The sequence below is a fragment of the Salmo salar genome, chromosome ssa10, assembly GCF_905237065.1.
Source record: "Salmo salar chromosome ssa10, Ssal_v3.1, whole genome shotgun sequence".
NCBI classification, from domain to species: Eukaryota; Metazoa; Chordata; class Actinopteri; order Salmoniformes; family Salmonidae; genus Salmo; species Salmo salar.
The window spans coordinates 27,724,261-27,741,228 of NC_059451.1; the positions used below are offsets into that span (position 1 = coordinate 27,724,261).

A 16,968-nucleotide genomic window follows, 5' to 3' on the forward strand; every position below is an offset into this window, starting at 1 on the left:
GGGATAAGGGTACGGCTAAAGGCTATAAGAACTGGTAGTTTAGTGCGTTCGGAACAGAGAGTAAAAGGAGCAGGTTTCTGGGCGTGGAAGAATACATTCAAGGCATAATGTACAGACAAGGGTATGGTAGGATGTGAATAGTGGAGGTAAACCTAGGGATTGAGTGACGATGAGAGAGATTTTGTCTCAAGAGACATCATTTAAACCAGGTGAGGTCACTGCATGTGTGGGAGGTGGAACAAAAGGGCTAGCTAAGGCATATTGAGCAGGGCTGGAGGATCTACAGTGAAATAAGACAATAATCACTAACCAAAACAGCAACGTTGACTATGACATGACAACGATGTAGGCTGTGTGTAGTGGCCAGCAGTCATAATATGAAGGTTTGGCTTGGAAAGGTTTTTTCACCTGGTCACAGAAAGCTGATGTGTTCTGCACTGAAGTCCACAAGCGAAGGGAAAAGGTGAGAGGAGGAGAGTGCATAGATAGATGCAGGAAGGAATTATAAATACAACAAGCTGTTTGTATGTGTCTGGTATGAAAGTGAACTGTGTTTGTATGTGATCAGGGGTGTATTCATTGCACAGATTCTGCTGAAAAACACAACCGGGATAAACATACCTAAATTTGTCCAATCGAAACTCTCGTTTGCAACTGTTGGACTAATTATTATACCCTAGATCAGCTAGACTCAGGCAAGAGTGTGCAAGGCGGTATTGAATGTGTCACTGTCTGTCACCTTGATTACTCAAAATTCTCTCGACCTGTGCACCTACTTTTGTAAACTTTCCTTCATAGACTAGGTTGTAGCAACCTCATGATGGGTATAGGGAAAATTAGAGTATCATATAGTAGCCTAAACCTATCGATGTTACATTGAGCTAGGTGAATGAAATATGACAGTCATCCAATATGCTGTAATAGAAATAAATAAAATGTAGCATCCTCCCTCATCTTAAACGGCACCGACCGCCACTGACTTACACACAGCTCTGACCCACACACTTACCCCACCAGAAATGCCACCAGGGGTCTTTCAGTCCCCAAATGCAGAAAAAAAATCAAGAAAGCATACAGTATTATATAGAGCCGTTATTGTATGCAACTCCCTTCCATCTCATATTGCTCAAATGAACAGCAAACCTGGTTTAAAAAAAACGGATAAAGCAACACCTCACAGCACAATGACTCTACTGTATTTGACCTAGATAGTTTGTGTGTATGTACTGATATGTAGGCTACTTGTGCCTTTTTGAAATGGATGTAGTTCTGTCCTTGAGTTGTTCTTGTCTATTAATGTATTATGTCACGTTTTATGTTTTGTGTGGACTCCAGGAAGAGTTGCTTTCGCAACAGCTAATGGGGATCCTAATAAAATACCAAACACCAAAATATTGTCAGTGTATTCTGGCACCTGTAGCTCTTAATTCTAGCATTGATTCTAGTAATCTGAAGCTCAAATCAAGGTTACAGATGTAATCAGACACAATTAAATACTGTAAATTATATGGATGAACTCACTCTTTCCAGTGTGAGTGTGGCACGGCACTGTGACACAGAGCAGTGACACACTCAGAGCAGTGCCATTGTCACAGTGAGGCCTGTGAGGGAGGAGCTCAGTGTCTTGTGTTCTCAGTCTAATAGAGGGGCTGCTTGCCACCCTGACCAAGGTGCCAATTAATACCATTACGCATGGGGGGATTCTTGTCTTCTCTTTTACATTTTGCTGGGGACGTTTCCACTTGTAACCAGGCCTAAGATTAGCAACATTGTATTTGCATTTAAATCACTACAGTCCACAGCTGGCCGATAACAGGCGTTAGGCTTGATTGGCAATCCATTTACCCTCCCACTCACATTCACCGCACTAATCAGGTCTTGTTTAATCTACTGCTATAGTGTGGTAGGCAAATCTGCACTTCCTGTGTTTACCTTGTGTTAAGCTTCCACAAACACACAACCCACTGGGTACAAACTGGTTGAATCAACGTTGTTTCAATGTAATTTGCAACATATTGTGACGTGGAATCTAAAGTATGTGGAAAATACACTATATATACAAAAGTATGTGGACACACCCAAATTAGTGGATTTGGCTATTTCAGCCACACCCATTGCTGACAGGTGTATAAAATCGAGCACACAGCCATGCAATCTCCATAGACAAACATTGCCAGTAAAATGGTCTTACTGAAGAGGTCAGTGACTTTTAACGTGGCACCATCCTAAGATGCTACCTTTCCAACAAGTCATTTCATCAAATTTTTACCCTGCTAGAGCTGTCAAGGTCAACTGGAAGTTCTGTTATTGTGAAGTGGAAACGTCTCGGAGCAACAACGGCTCAGCCGCAAAGTGATAGGCCACACACGCTCACAGAACCCTGTCCTGGGTTGCAAAACTCACTACCGAGTTCCAAACTGCATCTGGAAGCAACGTCAGCACAAGAACTGTTCGTCAGGAGCTTCTTGAAATGGTTTCCATGGCTAAGCAGCCGCACACAAGCCTAAGATCTGGGTTTGGCGGATGCCAGGAGAACGCTACCTGCCCCAATGCACAGTGTCAACTGTAAAGTTAGGTGGAGGAGGAAGAATGAAGTGGGGCTGTTTATCATGGTTTGGGGAAGGCCCTTTCCTGTTTCAGCATGACAATGCCCCTGTGCACAAAGCGAGGTTCATACAGAAATGGTTTGTGTGGAAGAACTTGACAGGCTTGCACTGAGCCCTGACCTCAACCCCATCGAACACCTTTGGGATGAATTGGAATGCAGACTGCGAGGCAGGCCGAATTGCCCAACATCAGTGGCCGACCTCACTAGTGCTCTTGTGGCTGAATGGAGGACCCCGCAGCAATGTTCCAACATCTAGTGGAGAGTCTTCCCAGAAGAGTGGAGACTGTTATAGCAGAAAAGGAGGACCAACTCCATATTAATGCCCATGATTTTGGAATGAGATGTTCGACGAGCAGGTGTCCACATAGTTTTGGTCATGTTGTGCACATTGAATTTGCAAAAGGTTCTCAATTGTTGTTTTCAGGGGGAAATTTCAACCACATAATTGTGTCATCATGGTAACCAATATTCATCATAGACTAACCTTGTATAAAATATGTTGAATTTGTACCTTTAAAACAACGTCAGATCTTCAACATTATATCCACTATCAGAAAAAAAATAGGCTATGCAGCACCTTCAAATAGAGAGTTGATCTATCTACAGCTATTAATTTGGTCTCCCATGCAGGATTTAAACCAAAACCAGCGTTGCTTAGCTTTGATACAGTGGGGGAAAAAAGTATTTGATCCCCTGCTGATTCTGTACGTTTGCCCACTTACAAAGAAATGATCAGTCTATAATTTTAATGGTAGGTTTATATGAACAGTGAGAGACAGAATAACACTCAAAAAATCCAGAAAAACGCATGTCAAAAATGTTATAAAATGATTTGCATTTTAATGAGGGAAATAAGTATTTGACCCCTCTGCAAAACATGACTTAGTACTTGGTGGCAAAACCCTTGTTGGCAATCACAGAGGTCAGACATTTCTTGTAGTTGGCCACCAGGTTTGCACACATCTCAGGAGGGATTTTGTCCCACTCCTCTTTGCAGATCTTCTCCAAGTCATTATGGTTCCGAGGCTGACGTTTGGCAACTCAAACCTTCAGCTCCCTCCACAGATTTTCTATGGGATTAAGGTCTGAAGACTGGCTAGGCCACTCCAGGACCTTAATGTGCTTCTTCTTGAGCCACTCCTTTGTTGCCTTGGCCGTGTGTTTTGGGTCATTGTCATGCTGGAATACCCATCCACGACCCATATTCAATGCCCTGGCTGAGGGAAGGAGGTTCTCATCCAAGATTTGACAGTACTTGGCCCCGTCAAATGATGAGGTGAAGTTGTCCTGTCCCCTTAGCAGAAAAACACCCAAAAGCATAATGTTTCCACCTCCATGTTTGACGGTGGAGATGGTGTTCTTGGGGTCATAGGCAGCATTCCTCCTCCTCCAAACACGGCGAGTTGAGTTGATGCCAAAGAGCTCCATTTTGGTCTCATCTGACCACAACACTTTCACCAGTTGTCCTCTGAATCAATCAGATGTTCATTGGCAAACTTCAGACGGGCATGTATATGTATTCTTGAGCAGGGGGACCTTGCCGGCGCTGCAGGATTTCAGTCCTTCACGGCGTAGTGTGTTACCAATTGTTTTCTTGGTCACTATGGTCCCAGCTGCCTTGAGATCAATGACAAGATCCTCCCGTGTAGTTCTGGGCTGATTCCTCACCGTTCTCATGATCATTGCAACTCCACAAGGTGCGATCTTGCATGGAGCCCCAGGCCGAGGGATATTGACAGTTCTTTTGTGTTTCTTCCATTTGCGAATAATCACACCAAATGTTGTCACCTTCTCACCAAGCTGCTTGGCGATGGTCTTGTAGCCCATTCCAGCCTTGTGTAGGTCTACAATCTTGTCCCTGACATCCTTGGAGAGCTCTTTGGTCTTGGCCATGGTGGAGAGTTTGGAATCTGATTGATTGATTGCTTCTGTGGACAGGTGTCTTTTATACAGGTAACAAACTGAGATTAGGAGCACTCCCTTTAAGAGTGTGCTCCTAATCTAAGCTCGTTACCTGTATAAAAGACACCTGGGAGCCAGAAATCTTCCTGATTGAGAGGGGGTCAAATACTTATTTCCCTCATTAAAATGCCAATCAATTTACATATATACATATAGGCCTAGGGTTTCAATCTTTGGTTGATGTCAAATGTAATCAAATGTAATCTTAAAGATAAAAATGAATATGTTGGATTCACATCTCCATTTCAACCAAAAATCGAAGTTAAAGAATAAGACTAAATCAAATCAAACTTTATTTAAAGTGCATTTAAAGTTACATTTTAGTCCCTTTCTTTAACTTAGATTTTTGTTTGAGATGGTGATGTGAATCCAACATATCAATTATTAATTTGTAGACAAAGTCAGATTAAGTCATTGGCACAAAATATACACTACTGGTCCAAAGTTTTAGAACACCTATTCATTCAAGGGGTTTTCTTTATTTTCACTGTTTTCTACATTGTAGAATAATAGTGACGACATCATCATCAACTATGAAATAACACACATGGAATCATGTAGTAACTAAAAAAGTGTTAAACAAATCAAAATATTTTATATTTGAGATTCTTCAAATTGCCACCCTTTGCCTTGATGACAGGTTTGCACACTCTCGGCATTCTCTCAACCAGCTTCATGAAGTAGTCACATGGAATGCATTTAAATTAACAGGTGTGCCTTCCTAATGCATTTGAGCCAATCAGTTGTGTTGTGACAAGGTATGGGGGGTTACAGAACATAGCCCTATTTAGTACAAGACCAAGTCCATATTATGGCAAGAACAGCTCAATAAGCAAAGAGAAATGACAGTCCATCATTACTTTAAGTTTAAGACATGAAGGTCAGTCAACACGGTTAAAGTCAAGAACTTTGAAAGTTTCTTCAAGTGCAGTTGCAAAAGCCACCAAGCACTATGACACTGGCTCTCATGAGGACCACCACAGGAATGGAAAACCCAGAGTTATCTCTGCTCCAGAGGATAAGTTCATTAGAGTTACCAGCCTCAGAAATTGCAGCCCAAATAAATGCTTCACAGAGTTCAAGTAACAGACACATCTCAACATCAACTGTTCAGAGGAGACTGTGTGAAACAGGTCTTCATGGTCGAATTGCTGCAAAGAAACCACTACTAAAGGACACTAATAATAAGAAGAGACTGGCTTGGGCCAAGAAACACGAGCAATGGACATTAGAACAGTGGAAATTTGTTCTTTGGTCTGGAGTCCAAATTGGAGATTTTTGGTTCCAACTGCTGTGTCTTGGTGAGACGTGGTGTGGGTGAACGGATGATCTCCGCATGGTGACACTGTCTTGTTTAGAATTTAAGGCACACTTCTGCAGCGATACGCCATGCCATCTGGTTTGGCCCTATCATTTGTTTTTCAACAGGACAATGACCCAACACACCACCAGGCTGTGTAAGGGCTATTTTACCAAGAAGGAGAGTGATGGAGTGCTGCATCAGATGACCTGGTCTCCACAATCCCCCGACCTCAACCAAATTGAGATGGTTTAGGATGAGTTGGACGGCAGTGTGAAGGAAAAGCAGCCAACAAGTGCTCAGCATATGTGGGAACTCCTTCAAGACTGTTGGAAAAGCATTCCAGGTGAAACTGGTTGAGAGAATGCCAAGAGTGTGCAAAGCTGTCATCAAGGCAAAGGGTGGCTATGTGAAGAATCTCATATACAAAATATATTTTGATTTGTTTAACACTTTGTTGGTTAATACATGATTCCATATGTGTTATTTCTTAGTTTTGATGTCTTCAGTATTATTCTCTAATGTAGAAAATATAAAAAATAAAGAGAAACCCTTGAATGAGTAGGTGTTCTAAAACTTTTGACCAGTAGTGTATATCTCCTTCACATGTCGATATTTGGTTGCATTGACAACCAAACACAATTCAATATCACTTTTTTTAACTTTAGTCTTAACTAAACCAACAATAAAGTTCAAGAATAGGATTAAGCCAGTGGCTCAGATGAAACAATCCAAGCATTAGATACACCTCTAAATGTTGATATTTGGTAGCATTGTCAACATGAACATTATTCAATATGACTTTAGTAATACAGTAAATAGCCTAACGTTAAGGCTATCTTACAATCTAATGTAACAGTTTTTAGTCAACCTTAAAATGTGTATCTCATCCATGGCCACATGGAGGTTACTGCAACTTCTTATGGAATCATAGAAAGCGTACATGTTCAAGATAGCATGCAAAGGTTGCAGGTCTGTGGAGATCTTCGCAATATAAATATCTGTGCAGTATCTCGAACAGCCTTGATCACTTGCACTATGTACTTTTAATGTAATCTCAACTACAATCCAGGTCATTTAGTTGTGCAATTAGATGAAGCACAGTGATAACACAGTGATAAGTTGTTGTATAAATACAAAATATCTGACATTGTATTCTCATTTAAACTTTGTTGTGCATTTAAATGGTTGAAAGTGCAGTGATAACATTTTGGGAATTCAATACACTTCTGGCTCTTTTGTTGAGTGGGTGAATAAAGGTTGAAATCCCATTGACCAACATCTCAACCAAAAATGACCCATATTTCCACGTTGAAATGACGTGGTGTGCCCAGTGGGAAGACATTTGAGTACAGTTGGAGATATCTCTCACATATGCATGTAAACACAAGTGAACACACAAAATCCCTTTCTCTTTCACTTAACTTATAGTGAAATAAATTTAGGCTACAGCAGAGAATAGCAATACCGTAAAATCCTTTAAGTTGCAGAGAAATATAATGTTGAGTCCTTAGACCGTTCATTTTCCCTCTGACCGCTGTCTGCACATCTGTTAATTAATAACGAATGGATACTGATGACTCCTCCCCTATTACAACCAAATCTCATAATCTTCACTCATTTCTTAACAAGGTTGCAATCCCCTGCCGGAATTGTGAGTGTGATTGTCTGTGAGAGAGAACAACAGCGGGAGCGAAATTCATTGCATTACATTACGGTTGCCGTGGACAGAACAATAATAAAGAAAAAAACATCTCAACCTCACTTCATTATACTCAAAATGAATCCAATGAAACCTACGAGCAAATTACCTCCAGACTACATGAAGTCCCCCACAGAGGGGGATGTTTACAAGATGAGATCGGGGCATACTGTATACATGCTGTGGACCATTTCATGTGAAATATACCGATCATGCTGTGTCAGTGATAACAGACTGCCAGACCTGATGTCTTCCTTGACTGATGTCATGCTTGACTGGAAGCTGATATGTGCCCAGATTTACTATCAGTCAGAAAGCAGATGTCTTCTACCATCCAGGTCCATGAATCATTCAACTCTCTCTGTACATTCAAAGTGGATAAAATATGACACAGATGTCAACCTGTCTAGTGGTCAGTGCTGGAAAGTGGAAAGGGTTCACCAAGAGTAATAAAATGAAAAGAAACGCAAGAATGTCACATCTGGAAGCTGAGATCAGTTGACAAGAGCCAGTCACTGACAGCTGAGGTAAGAAACTACTAACAATACATACTGTATGCCTGGTAAGCCAAGCAACTTGAGGAATTTGGCTAAATGATCTGATAAGCAGACTGCTCTCCCCACACTATATGAATTTTATATTCAATTTATATTACTATTGTCTGACATTAAATGTACAAGATTTTGGTCTATCAAGTATCAAGAGACTGGAATGCACTCGTCCGGCACATACAGTTGAAGAGGAAGTTTACATACACTTAGGTTGTAGTCATTAAAACTCATTTTTCAACCACTCCACAAATTTCTTGTTAACAAACTATAGTTTTGGCAAGTCAGTTAGGACATCTACTTTTTGCATGACACAAGTAATCTTTCCAACAATTGTTTACAGACAGATTATTTCACTTATAATTCACTGTATCACAATTCCAGTGGGTCAGAAGTTTACATACACTAAGTTGACTGTCCCTTTAAACAGCTTGGAAAATTCCAGAAAATGATGTCATGGCTATAGAAGCTTCTAATAGGCTAATTGACATCATTTGAGTCAATTGGAGGTGTACCTGTGAATGTATTTCAAGGCCTACCTTCAAACTCAGTGCCTCTTTGCTTGACATCATGGGAAAATCAAAAGAAATCAGCCAAGACTTCAGAAAAAAATGTAGACCTCCACAAGTCTGGTTCATCCTTGGGAGCAATTTCCAAATGCCTGAAGGTACCACATTCATCTGTACAAACAATAGTACGCAAGTATAAACACCATGGGACCATCATACCGCTCAGGAAGGAGACGCGCTCTGTCTCCTAGAGATGAACGTACTTTGGTGCAAAAAGTGCAAATCAATGCCAGAACAACAGCAGAGGACCTTGTGAAGATGCTGGAGGAAACAGGTACAAAAGTATCTATATCCACAGTAAAACGAGTCCTATATCGACATAACCTGAAAGGCCGCTCAGCAAGGAAGAAGCCACTGCTCCAAACCCGCCATAAAAAAGCCAGACTACGGTTTGCAACTGCACATGGGGACAAAGATCATACTTTTTGGAGAAATGTCCTCTGGTCTGATGAAACAAAAATAGAACTGTTTGGCCATAATGACCATCATTATGTTTGGAGGCTTGCAAGCCGAAGAACACCATCCCAACCGTGAAGCACGGGGGTAGCAACATCATGTTGTGAGGGTGCTTTGCTGCAGGAGGGACTGGTGCACTTCACAAAATAGATGGCATCATGAGGAAGGAAAAGCTTGGTCGCAAATGGGTCATCCAAATTGACAATGACCCCAAGTATACTTTCAAAGTTGTGGCAAAATGGCTTAAGGACAACAAAATCAAGGTATTGGAGTGGCCATCACAAAGCCCTGACCTCAATCCCATAGAAAATTTGTGGGCAGAACTGAAAAAGCGTGTGCGAGCAAGGAGGCCTACAAACCTGACTCAGTTACACCAGCTCTGTCAGGAGGAATGGGCAAAAATTCACCCAACTTATTGTGGGAAGCTTGTGGAAGGCTACCCAAAACGTTTGACCCAAGTTCAACAATTTAAAGGCAATGCTACCAAATACTAATTGAGTGTATGTAAACTTCTGACCCACTGGGGATGTGATGAAAGAAATAAAAGCTGAAAGAAATAATTCTCTCTACTATTATTCTGACATTTCACATTCTTAAAATAAAGTAGTAATCCTAACTGACCTAAGACAGGGAATGTTTACTAGGATTAAATGTCAGGAATTGTGAAAAACTGAGTTTAAATGTATTTGGCTAAGGTGCATGTAAACTTCCGACTTCAACTGTATCCCTGAAAATAATGTAATGTACAGTAAAACCTGAAAAGGAAGATGTAAGACTATCAATATATGCAGTGTGAGAAGACAAATGTCTGAGTAGAGTATTAATCGTGTATCTCAAAGGTTAGACACGACAGGTAATTTAAGGGGGAAATGAGGCCAGATGAGAAGAGTCTACAGAGAAAGTGAACCGGAGTAAACCAATCAATTTGAATGATCTGCTTCTTGCTGTGTTTTAATTAAATCTTTAATTTGGGCTGTGGTGCGGTGATTAATGCAGAAGAGAGAATAGCTATAGCCAGACCACCCCCCTCTCACCTGGCTGGGATTATCCGACAAGGCTAACATCTCCACTCACAACCATCTCCAAACACATCACAACACACAGCCAGAGAGGAGGGGTGAGTGGAGGAGGGGTGAGGAGGGGGTAAAAGTGCAGTGTGGTTGAGGAGACATTATCAGAGCTTTAAGGAAATGGCATCACAGAAATGAGCCACCTAACATCTGATCACTATAACACTGTTACTCTCTACCCCGTGGACATGAGAAAATCATAAAAGCGTATTTCACTGATCTTCGAAGCCAGAGAGCTTATTTCAAGCCTCATCAGAAAGATCCAGTTTCCCGCTGAGTGATTACTCTGAATCCTGCTGTAGGCCAAACACAACACTGTTATGTTTAATACCTTAAAGCCCATGACCGGTTCAAATGACCACAGAGCACCAGTCTGGCTCAGGGGATCTCTTTCCAGTGGCGAGGAGGCCTATTTTAAAAAATGACCGCGGGAGGCTCCAGACTACATTGACTATGGCAGGGAAGTCCTCTCCCGAGAGCCGGCTGGGACCTGTGTTCTGGTGTTCTACTAACGTTGGTCTGCTGGATCTTCCAATGGGGCACAGAGGGAAGGAGGCAAGGAACATTTCATGTTAAGAGTGTGATTTTAGCCATATGTGGAATGTGTTATAGCACAAGCTCTGCTCACTGTTACAATACATACTTTGATTCTTTTGATTCTAGTACTGTACATACGCTCCAACATTAGAGCCAATTTACATTTTTACTGACCATAATAGAGTGCTGGTTATATGCTCTGGTCATTCTGAAAATAACTCATTGGACTTATTCATTGGACCTATAGTGTGCTACAAATTCATTCTGAGTTACAAGCCTTTTGTTTAATATGCCAAAATGAGCTCTACAGCCCCAGTCTGACACCCATCTCTCACCACCTCATCCCTCTCTCCTCTCCTCCTTTTCCTCTCCTCCTTTTCCTCTCCTCCTTTCAGCAGAGGGCTGGGCCTCATTCAGCACTGTGAGCCTGCACTCATTAATAAGGAAACGCAGAGAAACATGTACAATTCTGTAAGAACCTTGCCACACTTTGTACTTTTGCACTTTGGAATGGATTCATATTTAATATGTATGTATTTCTATTTGATTTGGAGCAGAAGTGAACCAGCGTTGGCCCCGCTGTTTTTAACAGGCAGTGCTGTTACGAACATAAACTGTCTTTGTCCTCCATACCTCAGCCTTTCAAGAGAATCCCTTACCCCTTTTAGGTATTGTATTGTAAATCAAAGGCCACTCTGCAAATAACCTGCAGTAACCTTTTCATTGACCACTGCAATACTTTGCTCCAGAAGTCGAGATAGTTCATTCCTTTCATTGTTTGTAAAAGGTAAACTGCAATCTTGTGTGTTATTTTAGTGGATGACACCAAGAGCCCTAAAGCTATGCCTCCGCAAAATCGGATTATTCCATGGACAGTGTTTTTGTGCTTGGCATCAGAACTGGGAAGATGTGCCACGATATTTGCCTCAGAAATGTATTCAACTCCTTCCAGGAAATTAACAACAGATAACCATCCATCTGATAAAGTCTAATACATATAAACTAGTCGATTAAACACACCAGTAACATTGACAAACATTCAATAAAAAACGTTTAACCTGTTATGGCTAGGGGGCAGTATTTTCACGGCCGGATAAAAAACGTACCCGATTTAATCTGATTATTACTCCTGCCCAGAAACTAGAATATGCACATAATTATTAGCTTTGGATAGAAAACACTCCAAAGTTTCTAAAACTGTTTGAATGGTGTCTGTGAGTATAACAGAACTCATTTGGCAGGCCAAAACCTGAGAAGATTCCATGCAGGAAGTGCCCTGTCTGACAATTTCTTGCCCTTCTTGATTATCTCTATCCATTACAGGGGATCTCTGCTGTTACGTGACACTTCCTACGGCTCCCATGGGCTCTCAGAAGGCAGCAAAAAGCTGAATCGTGGCTTTGCAGGCTCTGGCTGAAAAAAAGTAGCGCGTTTGGATAGTGGCTGGTTACAGTACTGTGAGACTCAGGCTCGTGCCCGAGTCGACCCCATGCTTTATTTTCTTTCGTCTGTTTACCTAAACGCAGATTCCCGGTCGGAATATTATCGCTTTTTTACGAGAAAAATGGCATAAAAATTGATTTTAAACAGCGGTTGACATGCTTCGAAGTACGCTAAATGTGCTTTCACCGAAAAGCTATTTTAAAATCGGACACCTCGATTGCACAAAGGAGTTCTGTATCTATAATTCTTTAAATAATTGTTATGTTTTTTTTGTGAACGTTTATCGTGAGTAATTTAGTAAATTCACCGGAGGTTTGCGGGGGGGTATGCTAGTTCTGAACGTCACATGCTAATGTAAAAAGCTGGTTTTTGATATAAATATGAACTTGATTGAACAAAACATGCATGTATTGTATAACATAATGTCCTAGGTGTGTCATCTGATGAAGATCATCAAAGGTTAGTGCTGCATTTAGCTGTGGTTTTGTTTTTTGTGACATTATATGCTAGCTTGAAAAATGGGTGTCTGATTATTTCTGGCTGGGTACTCTGCTGACATAATCTAATGTTTTGCTTTCGCTGTAAAGCCTTTTTGAAATCGGACAGTGTGGTTAGATAAAGGAGAGTCTTGTCTTTAAAATGCTGGAAAATAGTCATATGTTTGAAAAATTGAAGTTTTTGTATTTTTGAGGAATTTGTAATTCGTGCCACGCCTATCATTGGATATTGGAGCAGGTGTTCCGCTAGCGGAACGTCTAGATGTAAGAGGTTAAAAAAATCAATTTTAGGAACTAGGCTAGTGCAAGTGCAAAACAACTGTCTTATTTGAGGAAGCAGCCATAAACAGGGTGTCAAAACAGGAGAATGTAATACAGCAGTAGTAGTTAACAGTCCTGTAGTGTTTCAGCTCACTGAGACAGCCAGGCCACTCACCCACTCAGAACCACGATGAAGTCCATGACGTTCCAGCCGTTCCTTAAGTAGGAGCCTTTATGGAATACAAATCCCAATGCCACAACCTTAATCCCAGCTTCAAAGCAGAACATCCCAATGAAGTAAGGCTCTGTCTTTTCCTGTGAATTAAAAACGGACACATCAGACAAATACAGCACAAAATGGTCATGTTAATATGAAAGGTCACAGAACAGAGGCTTATACAATAACAGTATTGTGTGTGTGAACACATTTATCACAATTTAGAAAAAACACTTTCACACTTTAGAAAAAAAAAGAAATCTGTGGGAAAGGAGATGCACATACTATGACCGTATTGAATATAGGTACTACATAACAAACAATCATTTTCTAATCATTGCTGTTTTGCCCTTTCCAAGAGCTTCTCTCTAACCCTTACACATGCTCAGGAAAGTATTAATTACACTTTTCTCTCAGCGGGTAGGTAAGCACTCTCATGCGCTCAGATGCACTTAGCATGATAATATAGAGGTGGGCTGTGGCTCTAATAGCTATAGAATGAGAACTAATTAATCCAGATAGTTTCTCACGCTAGTGGAGGAAACTGTAAAACACAACTGTAAAACTAACGAGCTACTAACAAGCTAGAGGTGATAACTGTGACTTGCCAAAACACCCATATAATAGCAGGCTATATTTAAGCAATAAGGCCCAAGGGGTGTGTGGTATATTGGCCATATACCACAAACCCCAGAGGTGCCTTATAGCTATTATCAACTGGTTACCAACATAAATAAAACAGTAAACAAGTATTTTTGCATCATACCAATGACATATTGTCAAATATACACACGCCTGAAAAGCTATTTCAGCAAATCACCATCCAGGACCCAAACTACCCGGTTCATAATAAATGTCACAGTAATACACAGTTATTTGTACTCTTCTGTGTTGGGCATTCATAGACAGTAGGGAACTGAAAGGATACAGCTCAGTTTGGACCTGGTTTAATGGGTATACTGAATTCAGAATTCATGAATAAACAATGCAGCAACACCACACAGTAACTCAGAAAAATGGGACATGCCTTCCACAAAATACTAATTTCTAAGCTAACAATGAAAGAAATAAAACAAGATTTTGTGTTCTCATTTTGCTGCAACTATTCACTTAATCTTTGGAGAACATTTCAGGTCTTAAATAAATATCAAGCTTCATGAAGAAGAAATTGGGAGGTAATTAGTGTTTTTTAAATAAGACTCCGTAAGGTTAAAGAATCCCACTGATAATGACTAAAGACACAGTGCATTAGTAGAAGGTTGACTCACCAGTCTCTTGGACATGGGAGTCTTGTCCTCTCCAGGCAGGTGCTGCTCCAAAGCCAGTACGATACAGTTTGCGATGATGGTGGCTAAGATCATGTACTCAAACGGAGTGAAGCAACAAGTTAAGGAAGAATCCTTTGTCACAATATACCTCACATAAACCCTGTTCTTCTATCTAATTTCAAAGTCACAGTTTTCCAAATACAGTAACCTGTGATATTCAAAAACATAATGCAGTATTTCTGTCCCACCATGAGAGAGATATATCATAGAGTGCTGAGGCCTAATAATCCCCATACAGAATGACAAGGATGACAGTATCATCAGCCCTATCTAAAACACCACCCTCCTAAGACATCTGATGACAATCCCTCTCATTGATTGAATGTCAGAATGCATCTATTCTTCTGACTTCTCCATTGGCAGGCACGCCAGTGTGAATCTAGCCTGCTGCTGCTGCCTCCTCCTCTCCTCCATACAGCTTGCTGGCACACAGAGGCCCTGGCTGTCAGCTCCTCACAATGCCCTGAGGCTGTCCAACCAGCCAGCCATCCATGGAGAGGGGCAGGAGACTGCTGTACACAATAGCTGGGGACAGTAGCAGGAGACAGGCCATAACCCTGAAAGCTGTAGGAGAGCTAGAGGAGAGGCGAGTACAGGCACACTGGGGATGTGTGGGAAGATCAGGAGTCTGATCCTACAAATAAGGGCACTTTATTACAAGCTTACAACTTGTACCAAGGGACCTCTGGTGGTTGGAGGTTTAAATGGAGCACAGGGATGAAACCAAGGTTGTGTATTTCTCAAATTTTGTGCGTGGGCACTGGATTTATTTTGGCTGTGTGGAAAAAAGAGGTAGAGAATGAGGGAGCCTAAATCTCCTCAGTGGAGAGAGAGGGGGAGAGAAGGAGAGAGGGAGGAAGAGAAAGAGATCAATGCAAACAGAGCTGGCAGCTGGAGCTGCTGCCTGGAGGGTCACACAGGGACGCCCCTCATCGTCTGAGCATTGAAGAACTAAATAAACAGAAGCTCCCATACCGTCACACTTTTACCATTCTGCTGGGTTTAAATACTTCCTGGCCTGCTCTAATGGGAGCACTGAACAAACTATATTCAGCCAGGACTTATAGAAAACTGTAGATGTTACTGTCTCACAAAATGGGACCCAAACTCCCATGATTCTCTCTGTCATGGGCCCTCCTCCACAACCACACCCTACCTCCATCCCCTCAAACACAAGAGCACTGACACTGCACTCAGAGAGAGAGGGGAGGAGAGAAGAGAGAGATAGAGAGAGAGAGAGAGAGAGAGAGAGGTATCCACGGCAACAGGCTCCTCTCGGCCAAAAGTCAGCGCTCACATTTAATGGGCGTCAGTCAGAGCTATTGCGACTGCCCACATGTTGCAACCACCCTCCTGACAATCAAAACCTGCCTTATTCATTTAATTTGCGTTTAAAATCTCTTCTCCACTCAGAGCCATTTACACAATATATTAAATACATATACAAAGCCATGTGTTTTTATATCATCCAATGAGAGAAGTGTGATTTCTCCAGGGACAGGTGTATCTACAGTATCATCTTGTAATCAGCCATGGGGCTGCGGTAAAACCTCAAGGATTTTTATCCCAATATGTATAATTCAGTTGTATCATTCATGAACTGTCTTCTGAGGAAACTGTGTCATTTATCCACGAAGGGACTTTGTAATGAGGGCTTGTGGGGATGTGTGAGTCATATTGACAAGTTTGCGCTGGCTCACGCTTCTCAAACAGGTTAAAAATAGCAGTGGAGATGGAATGTGATATAGGGTGCATCTGTGTTTTTAGACTGGATTCAAACCTTATTACACATATGGAGGAAAATAACCAATCACTGTGACTGAGTCTGGGTTACTGAAGAGAGAGGAACATGTGTATGATGTAGACATTACATACAGGATGATTTTAAACAAACATGAGAAAATGCCAAACAGTGCTTGTAGATGGATTATAATAGTAAACAAAGACATTGAAACACAAGTACATTTCTGATTGAAAGTATATTACCATTATCTTATGAATGTAAAGGTTACTGGATTGATGGAAGGCAACTTGTTGAGAGAATTCGATCTAGAATAGCAAGGCTGTCTTAAGAAATTAGCTAATCTAATTTTGAATGATTGCAATAACCTGATGCATACAGTCGTGGCCCAAATTTGGAGAATGACACAAATATTAATTTCCACAAAGTCTGCTGCCTCAGTTTGTATGATGGCAATTTGCATATACTCCAGAATGTTATGAAGAGTGATCAGATGAAAAGTCCCTCTTTGTCATGCAAATGAACTGAATCCCCCCCAAAAACATTTCCACTGCATTTCAGCCCTGCCACAAAAGGACCAGCTGACATCATGTCAGTGATTCTCTCGTTAACACAGGTGAGAATGTTGACTAGGACAAGGCTGGAGATCACTTTGTCATGCTGATTGAGTTTGAATAACAGACTGGAAGCTTCAAAAGGAGGGTGGTGCTTAGAAACATTGTTCTTCCT

The 16,968-nt window shown here is 41.2% G+C and overlaps 1 protein-coding gene across 6 annotated transcripts in view; it reads right to left on the reverse strand.

The window, feature by feature from the left end:
* cacna1ea (calcium channel, voltage-dependent, R type, alpha 1E subunit a) overlaps positions 1-14,731 on the reverse strand; it is a 124,011-nt gene extending 109,280 nt beyond the window's left edge. For 5 of the 6 annotated variants that reach the window (XM_014216685.2, XM_014216683.2, XM_014216684.2 and 2 more), the window contains exons 1-2: positions 14,439-14,731; positions 13,129-13,268 (exon numbers count right to left, since the gene is read on the reverse strand). In XM_014216685.2, coding sequence (XP_014072160.2) covers positions 13,129-13,268; positions 14,439-14,531 — 233 coding nt within the window. In that variant the 5' untranslated portion in view covers positions 14,532-14,731. The remainder of the gene's footprint in view (positions 1-13,128; positions 13,269-14,438) is intronic. The other variant, XM_045687590.1, reaches the window with a different exon arrangement.
* Between the last annotated feature and the right edge of the window lie 2,237 nt (positions 14,732-16,968).